At 33.4% G+C, this 19,594-nt stretch overlaps 1 protein-coding gene and 1 pseudogene across 3 annotated transcripts; one reads left to right on the top strand and one right to left on the bottom strand.

The window, feature by feature from the left end:
- Window positions 1-6,110: 6,110 nt before the first annotated feature.
- On the top strand, window positions 6,111-10,859 carry LOC137748017 (uncharacterized; annotated as a pseudogene). Its single transcript, XR_015954451.1, has 13 exons — window positions 6,111-6,194; window positions 6,287-6,474; window positions 6,750-6,822; window positions 7,023-7,097; window positions 7,181-7,291; window positions 7,451-7,493; window positions 8,277-8,370; window positions 9,039-9,141; window positions 9,249-9,344; window positions 9,466-9,486; window positions 9,869-9,985; window positions 10,363-10,447; window positions 10,571-10,859. The product of XR_015954451.1 is annotated as an uncharacterized LOC137748017 (transcript).
- A 28-nt stretch (window positions 10,860-10,887) lies between these two features.
- On the bottom strand, window positions 10,888-19,358 carry LOC137747163 (putative laccase-9). Of its 2 annotated transcripts, XM_068487197.2 has the most exons (7): window positions 19,120-19,358; window positions 18,832-18,983; window positions 17,880-18,124; window positions 14,667-14,792; window positions 12,309-12,900; window positions 11,374-11,726; window positions 10,888-11,161 (listed from the first exon to the last, which is right to left on the bottom strand). In XM_068487197.2, exons 1-7 carry the CDS (start codon window positions 19,216-19,218, stop codon window positions 11,022-11,024), a joined length of 1,707 nt encoding a protein of 568 aa, XP_068343298.1. In that variant the 5' UTR covers window positions 19,219-19,358; the 3' UTR covers window positions 10,888-11,021. The 2 variants fall into 2 exon arrangements, with proteins under 2 accessions (XP_068343298.1, XP_088538149.1); XM_088682023.1 differs by lacking the exon at window positions 14,667-14,792.
- Between the last annotated feature and the right edge of the window lie 236 nt (window positions 19,359-19,594).

Genomic DNA, 19,594 nt, shown 5'->3' with positions numbered 1-19,594 from the left:
TCCACACTGTAGCTCAAGAGGCTGGAAGTAAAATCTATTTATGTGGTTCAAAAAACTTCAACCGAAAGCTTCAACAAGAAATTCAAAAAGCCTTCCACACTCTTACTCAAGAGTGTGGAAGCAAAATCTATTTATGTGGTTCAAAAAAAGTTTCAACCAAAAAACTTCACCTACAAATTTTCACCTACAAAGCCTCAACCAAAAAGCTTCACCTACAAAACTTCAACCAAAAAGTTTAACCTACAAAGCTTCAACCAAAAAGCTTCACCTACAAAGTTTCAACCAAAAAACTTCACCTACAAAACTTCAACCACTCAAGCTATGTGCCCAAAGGAAAAGGCTTCACCTACAAAGTTTCAACCAAAGAGCTTCACCTACAAAGCTTCAACCACTCAAGTTATGTGCCCAAAGGAAAAAGCTTCAACCATTCAAGGTATGTACACAAATAATATCAATCATGGGGATAAAGGTATAAATAATTATTTGAATATTTTTCAAAGAGGAGTATTGTTGGATTTGTAATAGAGATAAGGTACAACTTATCTTATTAACGAGTCTATTATTTTGTTTGACCTCAACTCATTTCACTTAAAAATCGAGCTTAAATGAGCAAAAAACACTACAACAGAACTGGTCTTTTGCGGCGCACAAAAGACCGCCGTAAACGGTTATTCACGGTGTGAGCCCCAAGCAGTAAAAGCCCCTATCAAAAAGATGTTTTGCCAAATACGACATAGTCTACTAGTTGTGAATAATTTAAGTAAAACATGCCGTAAATGATCTTTAAGGCGTGCATTGCCCACCTTAATTGGATGCGACATTAATGGAGTGCCGTAATACTACAAAACCAATTGCGGCATACGTATATGCCATGATTTATATTAGATATGATGTTTATTGAGTGTCGTATCACTGTAAAGGGAATTACTGCATACGTTGTACACGGTAAAAGAATACTAACATCAACAGTTAATGTTGATTTTGCATGCCGTAGTTTACATTTATTTTAATTTTTATTTTAACAATTCATTTTAGATAGACCTCACTTCATAACATCTAAATTAATATTGAAATGAATACAATATAAAGATAATAATCATCATAAACATATTTAACTCCAAATACTTAGATTAATTAGTAAATATTGTCAATTACAGTACAATTGGAAGTTTTGGCACAAACAAAAAATCTAAATTGTTTTGTTGCTCTTACAATTGATACACATCCTAAAGTTGACAGAGGTACCTAATGATGACTACAAAATAAAATCATACCAAAAAACACAAAGTAATCTCCCAAGCACATCCTCCATGTCCATAGAGCAACCAATTTGATCATAAAAGTGCACCATACCAACAAAATACAAAGCAACTCATTTAGTGTTGTGCTAATTCTCAAACCTGTAAGACCACAATATATTTAGCTAGTAAGTGATAGAAAAACAAGAAAAGGAGTGTGTCGTGAGGCAAGAGGAAAAAAGGTGAATAATTTAGAGGCTTTGAAGAGCATCAGTTGCGACCTCAAAAACGAACTTTTGTGTGACGACCACTACCTGCCCAATTCTGCGAATAGAATAAAAATCAGTTCCGCAAACAAAAACATTCTTAATCCATAATCAAATTGTAGCCATGAATCTAAACGAATTTGTCAACAAGAAAGTATGTACTTATATCATAATTGAATTTCACTTCTTCAATGATAAAGCATGTATTAATAATATCAAGCATATAGTAAATTTGATTAAGCAACGGTCAGTTATCATATATATATTCATAGAGGTCAAGGCAACTGTTATGTGTCTTCAAGCATCCATGTGATGATAATATCCTATACAACAAATCATAGTCACAACTTTTGCCAAAAAACAGCCTCTCGAACAGATAATGATAATAGAGATCTTATTTAGAAAATGTAGCATGCAATCACTAATGCGAAACCATACGCAAACCAGGGTATGCTAAGGTAGCTGACAATCACAGAAATATCTAAGAACATGTAGAAAGTACAATGAAGTTCACAGTTTTGCAACCTCATATTATTCACATTTAAATAACAACAATTTCTCTGCCAAAACCTTAGATGATTCACACTCACCCAAACAATTCATCTAATGACTCAAAAATTCAGCTAACGCACCTCTACAACCCTCTCTATCTCTTCAATTAAAGTAGTCCATGCATTGAAATCCAGGGAACTGGCCCTTACAATGTTCCACAGTCCATGTTCTTCGACAGACATGGCTGCAGCAAAAGAAAAGAAATAAATAAATATAAGAAAACATGTAAACTATTAAATGAAGTAAATCCAGCAGCATGGAGGTGGGCATGTACATATAAGATACATCATTCCCTCTTCGTTGGTTGATGTGAGATGTTACATAAACTGTTACAAAATTCGTATATTATGAGGAGATGATTAGTAAATTGGGTTGAAAAGTTCTTTAATTTCACTCAGATGAAGGTGTGCAAAACCACTTTAGTGGTTTAGGTTTCTGCGCCACCTCCTTCTACAGTACTGATGGTGTTTTGTCTATTTGCTTTGTTGGCATCAAAATTTTTCCTTTATGGGTCTTCGGGTAGATATGGTTGCTGGTGTTGGTTCACTTTTTTGGCGACTAAATTTTTTTAGATACAATTTTATGTACTGGTTGCGATCTTTAATGATGTGAAATTAGGGAGTAGTTTTTTTTTTCCTTCAAATGGGGTTGCTTTGTATATGTGTTTTTGTTTTTGGGTGATTGTGTTTTGTTGGTGTTGACAGAAAATTAGATGACCCAAGCAATAGAATGGCGAGGTCCATGGTGGATGTGGCAGTAATGACTTGTGGCAATGGACTGATTTTAATTGGTTCATCATATGTTTTGCTTGGATTTCTATGTCCACTTGACCTAGTTGTAACTTGTTTTAATGTTTATCTTTTCTAACATTTTCTTTTATAAATGAAGTTTATATCTAACAAAAAAAAAAAACTCTTTTTCTTTTCCATGTTCTCTTTTCATTTAACATCATTTACATAAAGAACGACTAATGAAATTGGCCTCAAATTTGTTATTTATTTAAACACACTTATGAACTTTTTTAGTTACAAGAACAAAATGCAGTAGTAGTATTTTAATAAATTAAAGATTAGACGCAGAGTATCACAATTAAGTTAAAGTTGACATCATCAATTTTTTCTTCATAAAAACGACAAATATTTCTTCAAAATTTTCATTAAAAATCATTCATTAATGTGTCTTCCAATGCAAATTTGTTGCGTGAAACTTTTTCCATTAAAGTTCCCTTATATAAAATGATTAAGACAAAAAGTAGTTATTTGATCTAAAAAAAATGATTGGAACCATGAAAATGCAAGGAACAAGGAACAAGCTTCAGCAAGACACACGTGTGGAGATGCGGTTGCATGTGCTCAAATCAAAATCAAATTGCTGCTTAAATTTTCAGCTCTATTTCTCTTGTATATAAAATACTTCAATGATAGGTTGGGTGGTCATGCACGTGTGGTAGTGTTGGATTTCAAAAAGTTTCATGTTGGAGCTAAGACACTAAGTCCTCGTTTTGCAAGTTGAATTGTACTGATTATTTGTCGAATATAATAAATAGTCGTTGGATAGTACTAATTAAATTAGTCGGGTGTTGGGTACAACATCGGACTAATAATCGTATTATTTATATTGTGTATGTTACTATCTAGAAACCTAAAGACTGTCAAATCCTATATTCAGAACATAAAGCAAATAAAAATTTCCCCGTATTAGAGCAAAACCTAATTTCAACTATGTTTTATTATGTGCTGGATTAATAGTATTTTAGATTATAATTATTTTTTTTGATAATTTTGAAATAATGATCGATGGTAAAATGAAGAAAAAAAGCAACTACACATAAGAATAATTAAAGAAAATCAGAAAAAAAGAAAGAAAAAAACAGAACAGCACAACACCGCCACCATTGTGCTTCTCACCACCGACTACAAGCCATCATCTCCATGACTTGTAATCCTTTGAAACCAAAAAATAAGATGAAATCTCTCCTAATTTATTGAAACTTTCAGATTGTGTGGGGAGAGAGAGATTATGGTTCGAGAGGATTTCCAAGGAGTTAGACAACTGTTGAGAATTTCTACTTTTGCTGAAATTTCCAGATCCAGAGGAAAGAGACAGAGATATTATGGTTCGAAGCTTTGAGAACCTAGAAAGAAGTTGTTGGGTTGGAGAAGAAGATGAGAAACCAGATGGCAACGTGTTTTTGATTCACCGTCGAACAAATTATCCTTCGCCTTTCAAGAGTATTAGTAAGCGGGTGCTGACCGTATAAAATAGGTTGGACCGTGACATTAATCCCCCGACTATTTTATACCTAACTGCATCCAACACCCGAGTTCATATAATTAATCTTATCCGATTCATTATACAAGCTGCAAAACAAGGCCTAATACTATTCTATATTCAACTCCTTATGTAACATATAATTAAAGGTAATGCTATTTATACATCATTTTTTTAATCTTTTATACTGTACAAATTTGTTATCTTTTGTTAATTGACTTTCTTCAATTTATTCGATTCGACGACCATAAATTAAAAGTAGTGTGTGACGGTAAAAATAAGTGTGTGGATATCACCATTCATGAGAGCAACTTCACCCCTTCCAATTGCAAGAAGGATTGGGTGATTCAATCTACCAAAATCAGCAAAATGAGCTCCGCCCCAACCCAAACAAGTTTGGCTACTATAAAAAGACGGAGACATGACTACTCACTAGGGCTAAATCGCCCAATCCGGTGTTTTAGAGAGTGTGACGTCACCTACGTTATTATTATTTTGGGCTAGGCGCGTGAGCTTCACATACACGTGAGCGCAAGTGGACCGACCAAGCCTGTAGTGCTAGGGGCCTTCAACCATTTGATTTGCACAAGATTACTATCTTGCATTTGGTGCCCACTTTATGAAAATTGTGGTGTTTTGTTTTGAATGCAAGAACGATTAAGAAGAACTATGGGTGCTAGCTCAATTTAATTCCAAATCCACAAACAAAAGACATATGGCCATAATTGAGGGATTGGAGGAGATGGGAGAGATTTAGAGGGAAATTGTTATAAAATTGGCTTGGGTTACATCTGCCAATCTATCACCACTATTTTAGATAAGTCTTTATTATATTTTAATAGGTGTTGGGTTTGAATTAGCCACACAATAATTCAAATATTGTAATTTTGTATTGAATTAGCCATTTACATGGATCGAATATAAAATCTAACACTTACTGAATCAAGAGATTTACTACTAGATTGTGGTAGTATATAAGTCACCCTTATTAAATGTGCAACAAAGTGCAAATCAAATGAGAAAGCCTAACTCAGTCTAATATTGGCCTAACTGGCCCACGAAGCCCATTTCAGGCCTAAATGTCTTTTGATCGAAGAGGGAGGAAATAATGGATAGATTCGGGGATCCTCAAATCACATTCGTTCTTCGTATATCGTGTAATAAAAAATTATTGTAATTTTTTTTATTTAAAATTAATACAAACAATATCTGAAGAAAATTAATTGTACGATGCATGATAAAATGAATATAATTGAAGGATATCCAGAATCCGAGAATCGGCAAGGATTCTCTCTCAGATTTGAGATCTACGTTTAGCAGCCTGGTTTGGGTTTTAGAATCGGGTAATTCCAACCCGGTAAATTCCATATGAATGCTTAAACCCCCAAACCCAAACCCTGCAGCTGCTTCTCAGACCTGTCTCCGCCACTCTCCAACCCTCGCTGTCTTCCTTCTTCTTTCAGCTTCAGAAGGTTAGGGTTTCTCTCTCTCTCTCTCAGACTTGTCTCTTCCTCTCTAACCCTCGCCGTCCTCCTCCTTCTTTCTGCTTCAAAAGGTTAGGGTTTCTCTCTCTCTCTCTCTCTCTCTTTCTCTCTCTCTCTATATATATATTTATGTATACATATCATTTGTTTCGCTTCAAATAAAAAAAGGAAATTTCACCAATTCTAGAATTCGGGATTGATGAAGTTTGAATATATGAAATGAAGTTGTATGTCACACCAGCTAAAATCTTTGTGGAAGTAAATTGTATAAATATTTGGGTGTTTGAATTTCTAGGGGTCAGGCGTCACAATGGGGAACAAGGCTCGTCACAGTGACAGTGAGTTTGAGGACCGATGGTGACTTCGACAGCGATTAGCTGAATGTTAGTTTAATTAGTAATTCTGTTGTTCGGTTTCGGTAGTTATCTGGTTTTGTTTTGGTGATTGTGTTGTTAATTGATGATTTGTGATGTAGATGGAGCAGGAAGAGGATGACTTTGATGATGAGCACGATGGTGAGGAGGAGGATGAAGAATCAGAAAATGAGGAAGAAGATGGACGAGAAGAAGGGGAAGAGGAAAATGGTGATGAGAAAAACGATAATAAAGATGCTAAGATGGAAGAACTCGTGAAAGAATACATGAATCTTCGTAATCAGGAGCAGTAAGAGACTTCTGTTCACCATCCTTTTATTTTTTATTATAAACTTGTGATGCTTAATTAGACTGAAGACGTAGAACTAAATAATGTGAGTGTAGGAGATAATATGCATAGCAGTTGGAGGTTGGTGACGAAATTTGATATTAGGTTACAGAAGTCATACATGCATCTGCAATTATTGAGTTCGAGATAAAAAGAAGGAACATACATCTATACATAGGTATCGGCAAATGTATGAAGTTAATTTTGTTCATCGTTTATTCCCTCTTTCCATGCAGAGATATTTTAAAGAATCTAAAGCACCATAAGGATGAAGATCTTCTTAAAGGTCAAGCAGTGAAGAACCAAAAGATTCGTTGTTCAAGATAATAGCTCTTGTAATATCCATGAAATAGGTTTTATTTTTCATCATGAAATTATTGCTCCTTGATTAGACCTTCCTTTTATGCCTCGCCTTAAAGTTGACAAAAAATATTTATGTAGCGGATTATTGTCTGATCGATGTTTATTTTACCCATTTTTTATGTTTTTTTTTCTTCATATACCCGAAGGCTCTCTGGGACAAAGCTCTTGAGTTCAGATTCTTGCATCAGAAAGCATTCTCAAATTCATATAGATTACCACAGGTTGCTTTTGCTTTTCCCCCCTTTTTTTTGTAGCTTTTTGACATGTTAAGATATTCTGTTCTTACCCGAGAGGTTGTCTGCAGGAGCCAGTTAGGTCTTTATTTTGTGATTCACATCAGGGTGTCAGTACAGCATATTCTGATCTAGTTTACTCATCAAAGCGAACTTTAGATTCTCTAGCGGAACTACAAGAGGTATGGCTGTCATAAAAACTTGTTGTCTACCTAGTACTACTTGGTCTGTGGTTTAGCTTCATACCTTGTGGTAATATAATATAAATTATTACAATTTGTTAATATTGACATTTGTATATGCTATAATTTATCACATCATGCCATTTTTTCTTGTTACAGGCTTTACTTGAGAAGAATCCGTCCATCATTCAAGCAACAGATGGTATTTGCAAACTACATTTATCATACTATTATATTTATTTTGTAATACAATTGACTCTCTATTATTGTGGTGCATTTGCTATTGGTGTGATAAGAATTGCCAGTATGTGTAAGGTTTGCTATGCTGGTACTGAGTTATTATTAAGAGAGTAAGAGTGTCAATCAAGAGGAATGGATTAAGCTAAGCCTTGCCCAAGCTCATCCCAAAGTACAAAGCATCGAGCTTGAGCTTGGACCGGCTGAATTGTTAACCTAAATCTTCTTACATCAGCTTTGGGTCAGTTGAATTGTAATAAAGTTTGTGCTTAGTTCTAATTGAGATCAAGGCAGTCCCAACAGGTGATGGTTTACACACAATAGGTTGGAAGTTCAGAGTAGTTTGATCGGTCAGAAATATTGTTGTATTCAACAAAAATTAGACACTGCGATTTTGTATACAGCATTCAAGGAAACATCAATAGGGTTTAGGTATATGTTCCAGTGGTCAAAAGCATAATGTCGGCATAGAAACTAAATCAGTTGTGTCTTGCTTTGTTGATCTGAGAATAGCCAAGTGAAGCCAGATTTGAAATCTGCCCCAGGACAAGTCTTTCCTGCTTGATCTCTTATATAAACATTAGCCTGATTAAGCAAAAAAAAAAAAAAGAAAAAAAAGAAAAAGAAAGAGGCTTTTATGCTACTTTGGTCTAATCGACTATCCTAGTTTGTACTGTTTGCATTTTCATTAGTTTCATATTGCATATGTTCATGTAGTGCTTCTCCTAATAAATATCCTGTCCTGAAGGTAAATCTGGACAATCTAAGAAGTCAGAGTCATCTAAGAACATTGACGGTGATGGTGATGAGGATTGGTCATAGATTTCTCAGTTGCTGTCGAGGTACTCAGATCGTACTTTAGATATTCTGAGAAGAATTATGTTCTACTAACTACATATGCACTTGTGTTGAAGTCTATCAATAATTGTATAAAACTGGAATATTTTTTTTCTTCTTCATGCCATATTTCACTGCTCCATATGGAGCAGCAAAAGGAAATGTGGAATTTCTGTTTTATTGTTTAAAATTCTCGTAATGGTAGATTCAAGTACCTTATTATTATTGCTGTATTTCAATACCATAGTATCTAACTTTTTTTATACTTCAATATATAGTTTTTATCAGTTAATACATCAACCTGTTATGTTATTTTGTCTCAACTGTTTAATATGCAATATAACCGTCGATAGTTTTCTGACGTTGAAATTCCATTAGGCACTAAAGTAAATTTGTTTGTTATCCAAAGGGGCCGTCAAAGAACATTGAAATAAATTTGTAAATCATACTCGTAAAAAATCATACTTGTAAAAAATCTATGTTGCCATATGTTTACTTTGAGATGTAGGGCAGTTCTGGTATAAAAAATCTCCTACTTGTAGTCATGCTCCGTCAACTTCTCTTGCATGATTTCTTGAAATTTGTTCTACTATGTTGTTCAACTTTTCATTATTGTATGCATTTCCATTTGGGTTACTTGGTCTAACTAATCCTGTCACGTTTTATCTTGTAGAATAGCTACTTTCAGAGACAAATCCATCAACAAATGGCAGAGGAAGACAGAGGTGGCCACAGGTGCTGCTGCTATTAAAAGCAAACTGCATGCTTTTAATCTGGTCTGGCCCTACAATTAAAATTGTAACCATGCGTTCTCCTATGAGCGGACTTGTGCCATCCCTTGAGAGATATTCAACATGAATTCATTTATCCTTTCCAATTGTAGAATATTAGTGAACAAGTTGCTTCTTATGTGAGAGATCCAAGCAGAGTGGTTAGGCAGATGCGGATGAGGAAATCAGCAGTTTCTGTATTTGGCGCTGTAAGATATTAACTCTTACATCTAAATTGAAAAATTGAAAATTTCACACTTCCCAAGATTCTCGAGCATGCTCAAAGAGATTTCTTCTTAATTTTTGAATGGATGTGCAGGTTCCTGAGAGAAAAATACTGCAAAGGGGAAGGTAATGCTACTGTTCTGCATATATTGGTTAACTATAATTCTATTCAAATCTGAGGCTCATCTATAAATTCGTTGCACTTAAGTTTCCCATGGATTTTACAATTTCCTAAGTGCTATTTTAATTTCTTGAACGAGGTACAAATTCATTGTTTGAGGAAGGATGCATTCTGTTAATTTGATACCATATTTGAACATTATTTTGCGTTGTTTTGTGGTGTTTACTTCAGTTTTCATTTTGAATGGCCCCAATTTTATTTGATGAATTTGTTCCTTTGCTATAAGAATGAATCATGCCACCTTTGATTATTTTAGTACTCATCATCTGCAACTTTGATTGTATCTTTTAATTAAAAAATTTCTTTATTATTCCTTCACTCTGATAGGAGACACAATCTGAAGTTGGTGCACAAGCTGACGGTGACCTGAACTTTTGGATGACTCTGAGTTTTACCAGCAGTTACTGAAAGAATTTTTTGAGACAATTGACCCAGCATCTTCTGGTAAAATTATTAGGGCATCTCATACGTAATACATGATTGTATTTGAATGTGATACGGTTTATCCAAATCTATAAGCGTTTCGGTAAATCAAAACACACAGTCAGATTGCATTTAAAAATTGTGGCTTTTGAAATTGTTTGTGGTTGTATACGCCCAAGTGATGCTGGATATCCTTGTTTCTGTTTTGGATCTGTATCTGCATATATTTTCTTCTTTATAGTGGGTTTGGAACCTAGTCGATCCTGAACTTCCATTATTCAAGTTTTTGTAACCTTAAAAATGAAACGTGCTATGTAGTTATTCCTGCTAACAATTAAGCCATATATTGTCAGCATATTGTTATTGATTCTGATTTTGCACTATTTGATTATCCTCAGAGACAGCCTTTTATTCTTTGAAAAAGTTGCATACGAAGAAGAGGAAGATTGTTGACAGAAGAGCCTCTAAGAGTCACAAGATAAGGTATCAATAGATTCTTCGGTTCCCTATGTGAAACTACTATGATTTTGTTTTGGAATATGTTGGAGCATCTGTTGAGCAAACAAGGCCAGATTGTTGAAGGCTTATTGTATTATGCTTTTGCAGGTACAATGTTCACGAGAAGATAGTAAATTTCATGGCCCCAGAGACTATGGCCGTTCCTCCGATGCTTCCTGACCTCAATAATTTGTTCGGGTTGAAGAAGCAAAAAGCAGCTTCCGTAGTGTAGGCAAGGATAATATTTGTTGTACTGATATTTATGTAATTTACACAATTTTGTTGCAAATGAGAATTAAGATCTGTAACTTTTGACACTTAAAAGCAAAGCGGATGTCTTGTGTTAGCTCTAAGATGCCATACAGGAGATTTACAAATGTCAGTTTTACTTTTGGAAGGTGCTTTTTGCGTGGAAAGATTGATCATAATTCATAAATCAGGCTTTATTTCAGGTTGAAGAAAAACATATATAGTCACTCAAAGGCAAATACTTGAATCTTACAATTCTTTGTTAGAAATCCAGAGACAACATTCTGGAACTTCCAAACCAAAGAAATATCTAAGACTTGGAACAAGGAGGCATATGAGCAGGCGGTGGGAGCATGCTGGTTTCTGTGGTATTTCCATTCCTAACTATGAGCACAGTATCCATTCCCCAGCTGGTATGTCTTTCCAAATGACAATGCATAAACCATACTCCTGCAAAATCATAATCAATTCAAACATGTAACGCACGTTACTTTGGTAGCTATAAAACTAAGAGAGTGATACTATCACAATATGTATTACCAACCCAACCATATTATAAAATTTTAAGTGTTTAGTATTATGCTTTAAAATATGGTAGTTCCCCAGTAGAGAGATCATGCATGTGACGTTGTAACGGTTACGCTCAAAATTATAGAACTTACCAGGATTATCGGCTTTAAACCTGATGGTTGCCCATCCATTCTTTGGAACTCCAATGGTGTTTACTTCTGGGGGATCAACCAAATTGTAGGTCTTGGGTGATGTTGTATTGTCAAAATTTCCGTAACCAGTTCCGACCAAATAGAAGCTGAAACCATGGAGATGCATTGGATGGTTCTCAGCTGCGATGATGTTGGTTCCTTGGAAGATGATCTCAACTCCTTCACCATATCTAATCATCCTCGCCCTCGTCCCAAAGTCCGAATATATTGTGCTGCTAGTCACGTTTCCAGTGTAGTTGTAAGGATTAAGCGGATTGTCCGGGAAATTGGAACTGTAAACTCCATTAGTTCCCCTGTACAAACGAAGTAAGGTCAAGTTTTTTTCTTGGGAATAAATAAGGTTAATTGATAAATATTGGAGTTATACTTTGGTGTTTCACCATTTCTAATGAGACTAGTTACTTCCATCAATCTTTGATCAAAATATAATTAATTTAGACTCCATGGCACATTATAAAATCACAGAAGTATAACTATCATTCAAATTGCAACTACGAGGGGACCATTGTAGTTTTTTTGGTATATTTGGAACGTAGTTATGGGACGTTACTATTTCATGCAAATTATAACACATAAATATGTTTTCTATTAATATACCCTAAAATTGAAAAATATGAACCATGTCTACTGTTATTTTAACACTTTGAATGATACACAATGTGATTTGTACCAACAAAATGAGAAATGGGGGAGAAAGAAAAGAGAAAGAGGTGATGAACGGAACCATGGCAATTAGGATTTCAAGATGCTGCCCATACTAGCAATAAAAGTAGTAGCATTAGCAACTATCATTATTGAAATGGCAAAAATAACCGTCATAATAGAATATTAAAATCACCAATAATTGTTTTATTGAAGAAGAATATTGTACGTACTGATAGTATGCTTGCAGAACATCAACAGATGGAATCACGAAACTGATATTGTTTAGGCTTGCAGAAAGTGCATTATTATCCGGGCCATCACATGAAGAATTAGCACAAATTCTCTCATTGACTGCAACAGCCATAAAGATCCTGGAATGAATTTCAAGTGGGACATCAATTGGGTGCTCTTCGCTTGCCAAGGCCCTGATTTGCTTAGTGAAGTTATCAGCAGCAGTTGAATCGGCTTCCGCCGGAAGAGTTGGAAGGGGAGTGATTGATGGGGTGCTGTAGTTGCCGTTATATTGAACAATTGCAGTGGTGGTCCCATTGTGATGTGAAACATTAGTTCCATCCATAAAAGAATGAGAAGCCATGTAATAATGGCTGGGAGGTTGGTTTGCGGTTACTAAAATGTCCATGGTTTGACCTGGAGTTATCATGATGTAAGAGGTGGTTATAGGTTTTATGTATGAAGCGTCTTGTGCTACGACTGTGAGGGTGTGGTTCGCGATGGCGAAGAACTGTTCTTCGTTCATCACGGCGTTGATTACCCGGAGAAGATAGGTCTTACCGTAATCAACCAGCCATCGGTATGCTGTCCCTGCATGCAACACAAAATCCATTAATTAGTACTTGTTTTACACAAATCACTACAAACCCTAACAGATGATTCTTGTGAAACTTTAGGTTGGTTGCAGAAACAATTTATGTTCAGAAGGAATCAAAACACTTAATACTATATCAGCTGTTTGTACGTATTTGGAGTTTAGAGACTATTATGAGATGGCGTATTCTTACATTTGAATAATTAACTGGGCGTAGAGAGTTTATGGCTTAAATTTACTTGCAAAGAGCAAATAAAGCTAAACTTGCTTTTCATGCAATGTATATGTAGACTTATTATATTAACACCCCACATATTGTTGAATAAACCTCACATACTTAATGCACCTTACATTTGCTTTTTCAATTAAAAATTATTTTAACACACCCCACATATTTCTCCATAATACCCTCACATCCCACATTCTTAATATACACATTACATTTTTTACATGCACCCCATATTTTCTATATACCCCACATTTCTCAAATCTTATGAAGTTTTTAATTTGGACAAAAAATGCTGACTAAAATTGACAAAAGATACCACCTAGGATTTAAAGCATATGTGGGTTGTTTTCAATTCCACCATTAAAACTTGTCTCATCTGTTTTTAATATTTGATGGTAATTTTAGGTGTTTAATTCTTCATGTAATCCCTAAAAGTTGAATACGAACATAGAAGCTTGAATAACGCATCAAAAACAAGATTAAATAATGATCGATGTCGTCAAAATCACTAAAACAATAAAAAATATGAAGTCTTATCTCATGTGAAACTTCCGAAACATCGATTTCATGTTTCATTCATAAATTTTTTTTTTCTTCTCAATCAACATGTTTGCAGTTTCATTGGTTAGAGTTTTTTTCAACAATGAAGGGTCGGATGGGTTTTGATAATTGAAAAAGATAAATAATACGTTAAAAGTGATTTGGGGTGCATATAGAAATTTTTGTTTTTTAACCTGAAAAGGTCAAAATTGTCATTGCATAGTAGGGTAAATAAGTTATTTAATATTAAATTTTAATGTGAGGTGCATTCAATATTTTGTAGGGTGCAAATATAAAAAGCCTATATATATATATGATCTCCATTTTTTTAAATAAAAATGGGGTTAGTTTTTGGGCCCACACTGCATCGAACTTTAATGATCCGAACTGTCTATTTTTCAACGTGCACCTCATAGATCATTCTTCCAAAATATTAGCCAAATGAAAATATTTGAGGCATGTAATTGAGTTTAAAGAAATTGACGAATACTTTGTTTCCTTAAGAAACATTGAAATTTTATCGTAATAATTAAATATGCAACAATTTTAGATTGAACTGAATTTTTGTAAGAATGATTTATAGATTGAGATTTATAAAATACATGTTTCGGATGGTTAAAATTCGATGTGCAATGGACCTCATAACTAACTTCCCTTTTTTTTTTTTTTTTTTTTTTTCAAAATTTGAAGATCCCTATCCTTAAAGTGCTTATATACACACACACAACATATATATATGCACGAAATAAAAAAGTGCTTACACACACACACATAAGCAAAGATGTTAAATACAGCTCGAACAACTCAGTAATACCTAAGAAATCATTGCGAAAACGAATATGAATAGTAGTTTTGTAAAGCTAAGTTCACCTCCTTCTCCTTAATGTAAATAATATTATTATTTTTTTCAAAAAAACAAAAAAAACAAAACAAAAAAACAAACAATCAAACACTAAACTAGATTAGGTTAATTGGATCTGTAATTAGTCTTACCATTGGAACAACTATACAAATCTCCGGGTTGTCCGTTAATTGTGAAGGCATCTGAAACATTTGGATCGCCACCACTTGCAAGAGCCTCTTTTATTATTTCCATCACATCTCCCTTAAACCATGATCCTGCCAAATTAGAAACTTAGTTTTAATGTATATACATGTACAATTTAATATTTATAATTTACGTACTCTACAATAAATCCAATGGCACAACTGTACGATGTAATACTTTTGCCACACAAGGCCACAATAGTTGTTTATCTTTTGCAATATAGGAAGTTGATTTTCTATTGTTTATGCCCAAATAATGTTAATGAAATTAATTTTTTGTAAAAAATGATGTGGTTTTTTATAGTTGGATTATTGTTTAAGTGTTGATTAATATATTTATTTTCTAATGATGATACATTATTTGGTTTGCAAATTTAAATTAAATTTTTTTATCTACCTAATATTACCCTTAACGCAATATGGAAACTTGCAATAAGGGAAAGGGTATGCACTCCAGAGTTTCAAAAATACAACATTTTTTGTCTTTCTACTTCTCAGTACATATCACGCATAATAAGTTTATGCTAATATTGAAATACTGACAATTTAGATTCTGTATGTGACACCACAAAAACACTAATAAAAGACTTTTCTAGTTTTTGTTTTATATATTATGGAGATATTTTTCTTATATGCGGAAGATAGACAAATAATATGCTATTTGCTTAATATATATGAGAAAATTAAGGTTTACTATCAAATAAAGAAATATTTTTGCTCATTACCCTTAAATGACGGTTATGTTCATTACCCTATTTATTATCGTTAGATAAATTTAAATTTTAAGATATATGTAACTAATAAACATAAATATCATAATTAAACTCATTCAATGATAATAATAATAATGATAAGCATTATCACCACTTAAGAGTTATAAACAAATATATACTTATAAAATAATTCTTTTCTACAAAATATTTCTGATGTGTACTACAAAATATTAAACTCGCTCAATGACAATATTGCTGATGTGTACTTCAAAATATTTCTTTTGTTGATGTGTGCTACAAAATATTTCTGATGTGTACTACAAAATATTAAACTCGCTCAATGACAATATTGCTGATGTGTACTACAAAATATTTCTTTTCTTTAACCTCATACTTCAAACAATATCAACCACGCAAATTACGAAAGAAAGATTACAATTAACGACTTTTGGATGTTTTCTAGCAAAAAAAATAATAAATTATTAGAACGATGCCTTCACAACGATGAACATAAAGAAAAACAATAAGAGTCTCTTTTGGAATAGTTTTTCAATGTGATCGATATGCAAGGTGATACATTACATGTTATTATATAAATGGTGAGATATGTGTATTAAAAAGTTAAAAACTTAAAAATAAATATTTTTATTATTTCTATTAAAACACGTAGTGTACCACTTGTGTTCATATCACAATAAAAAATTTCCCCTCTTTTAAAAGGTTCTATGGAATAAACAGTGCACGTGTTACATCCAAATCCCCATTACGTCATTCTTTGAATCATGTGATATTCTATAACAAAAAATGATGAGACCTGATAGCTAATGGTGACTACCCACCAAACCAAAAAGTATATGGGGCATTTAGATCCAGGTTAAAAAAAATCAGCTACTTTTAGAGTGAGTCCAGTTGGATGTTTTTATTAGTTTAGGTCTAATTGATCTCATTTTATTTCCGTTTTGCCCTTTATAGTAAAAATAAATATATATTTAAATTTCCTAATTTATGCATTATTTACTCAAATTTGAATTTCTAAATTTGAATCTTTGAATTCCTTAGTCTAGCCACAATTTAAGGAAATTTTTTTTAAAAGTTCAAGTGTATGACTATAAACCCACGACTTAAGTTGAAATGAATGATATATAAAAAACCTATGAACAAAAACATGTGATATAGGTAGACTATGAACAAAAACCTGTGATCTAGGTAGACTATGAACAAAAACCTGTAATATAAGCAATGAACAAAAACCTATGGTATAGGTAGATAAATACTTTTAATTTGAATTAGAATATCAAGAACTAATGTGTGTGTGCACTATTAATCCATGGTATAAGGTAGATAGAACAAGATAACCTATGATACAGGTAGATAAACACAATTAACTTGAGATAGATTATCAATAATGTGTGATAGGTAGATAATACAATTTATCCATGACACAGGTAGTATAAAACACACAGAGGTAGATTAGAAAAAAAAAGTGATATATATACCAAGAAGATCTTAGAAAATGATGAATAAAAATTTGATGATGAGGGAGTAAAACACGAAGCTGAAAGAAAGAGTTTTAGAATAGAAAAAAAAAAGAACAGAGAAACATGAAAAAAAACAAAAAAAGAATTAAAGCATACAAGATTTGCTAAATTCTACAAATCAAACCATCAATAGAAATTTGAGGTTGGACATCTTTGATCATCTACGCTTGGGAGCAGGGAGGAGGGAAAAAAAGAAGATATCGTGAGGGATGAGAAGGAGACATCGTGAGGGAGAAAGAGAAGGAAGTATAGGAAACATTTTGGAGGATGATAGAATATTAAAGAGAATTCAATTCCTATACTTAATCTGATCATTAAGTATAAGATAATCCTATGATTAAGGATTAAAAATTATCATAAATAAAAAAAAAAAATATATATATATTAATTACTTAATTAGTCAATTTAGGGATAAATTTGGAAGGAGAATAAAAATAAGTTGATGTGTACAATGAGCCATTGGACCTAAGTAAATAATCAAGCAAAATTGGACTATACCTCATAAAGGCTCACAAAATTGAACTCATCAAATTTTCCCAAAGTATTTACCAGAGTAACGAGGAGGTTGGAAAATAAATAAAAATCTTTTCATTTTACTTTCATTAAGTTATTTAGGCATATAAAACTAATTACTTCCATAATTTGAGATGTTCTCGAATATTGTATTTTAGATATTCACTTATATTAAAAATAAGATCTGGTAAGGTATATGTATTTATTTATTACATTCATTATTTAACAGTTATATATGCAACTAAAAATGAAGAATATCATATTTAACCGTGAGATGGTTCATATATTAAGTAATTGCATGTATTTTGATCAATCCACGATTTTGGGTGCCTAATAGTAACATGGTTATAACTAAATAGTTAAACAATTAATAGATATGAAACTAATGAAAGTACCTAGAATAACTGTTTCTTGTGCATCTGGTGTTGCAAATGGATAAGTGGTGCCGGCAGCCGGTAGAATAACAATTGCACCATGGACGGTGGCGCGTGTCCAGTCACTATGAGCATGCCACCATAATGTTCCTTCTTCATTGGAGAATATAACTTCGTACGTGAAGTTTGTTCCTGGTTGAATAGGGCATTGAGTGATGTTTTCAGGTCCATCGGACCATGGATTTCTTGGATTCTTCACTCCATGCCTATACAAATTAAACAACAAATTGAACAGTCAATTATGTGTTTATTTATAAAACAAAAACAAACCGAACTAAAAGTTATATATATATATATATACACACACAATTTCCTTTACGGGGATGCACAACAATACACACATGCATTAAAGCTATTGATGGCAATTCACCTACTATCGTATACAAAAGTCAGAAGACACAGATTTAAGGTGTTCCTTCACATCCATTGCTTCATTCTTTTTATTTTCTATGGAACAATATGTTTACATTAACTGGTGGGGAAATAAAATATTGTCCAATTTACTATTTACGATATTTGAACATAAAATTTCACTTACAAATAAATAAATATATCATTGTATTGCCGTATTAAGTAGTTGTTCACGCTTTCCAATTTTCAAAAACTCCTCTCTCTCTCTCTGTATTGCTTTCTCTCTCTCTGTTTGAAAAAGACTACTACTCAGTATTCATTAGTCTCAATCGGTCTAACTTAAAAACACGCTTAGCTAGCTGTAGATGTTAATTATCACTATGATTTTTCCACCGAGCTTATTTTCATCATTCTTTTTCTTTTTTGGTAAGTATCTACCAAGCTAAGCTTTCTATCTTTCAATTACAATGACTCTTGGTCAATGTAAAAAAAAAAAACAAGTACGCACACACATAGAGCTAGCCATGGGCTACGATTAGTGGAGGCTGCGAGCGAAGATTACCAGTGAACAGTGAGACCGTAATATCCTTGGTTGTGGACATTGATAAAAGCGGTGTCTCCTCTGTTAACAGTGATGGTTGGTCCGGGAAGAGTTCCATTCACAGTTAAGATGCTCTTTGTGCTACAAACCCTTGTAAAATTTGTTTCTTGCAGCTGCGAAACCAAAAAATTGCAGTAAGGGTGAGACAATAGGACAAATGATATTCGAACTCAGCCTCTACTAGGATCAAATATATGACCTCTCAAAATAAAGACAAGTTGGCATGCAGTATATGTAGCAAGCACTTACATGGAAATCATAATAATGGATAGCGCCATTAGCCTTGCTCAGGAACATAAACCCTACAAGAGCTAAGACCAGGAAAGCCATGTTGTTGTAGTTCCCCATTTTTGTCTGAAAACTAACTTCCCACCCTGTGTCCTTCAGGTCGCCCTTGAGATGTTGTGCGAGTTGGATCTCCGCTCGACTGCAATTTATAGAATAAGACTTCGTAGCAATTAGTTACTTCTTTGATTAGTAGACACTACTCCTCATTTTTCCACTTGATTGAACATTTCACATTATGTAACTAACAGACAAAAAAACAAAAAAAACAAAAAAAACAAAAAAAATGAAAACCACAAGCACACGAAAAACGAAGTATAAAATGACCTAAAGGAAAGCACAGTTGCTAAATCAATGCAACTGCGCTTTGTTGGTACTTCGTGTAGGCACTAATACTTGAAATCCGCACAAATTATGTTATGTATGAGTAGGACTCTCA

The sequence above is a fragment of the Pyrus communis genome, chromosome 2 (assembly GCF_041283825.1).
Source record: "Pyrus communis isolate YQ-2024b chromosome 2, ASM4128382v1, whole genome shotgun sequence".
Taxonomy (NCBI): domain Eukaryota; kingdom Viridiplantae; phylum Streptophyta; class Magnoliopsida; order Rosales; family Rosaceae; genus Pyrus; species Pyrus communis.
This window is presented reverse-complemented; position numbering and strand designations above follow the sequence as displayed.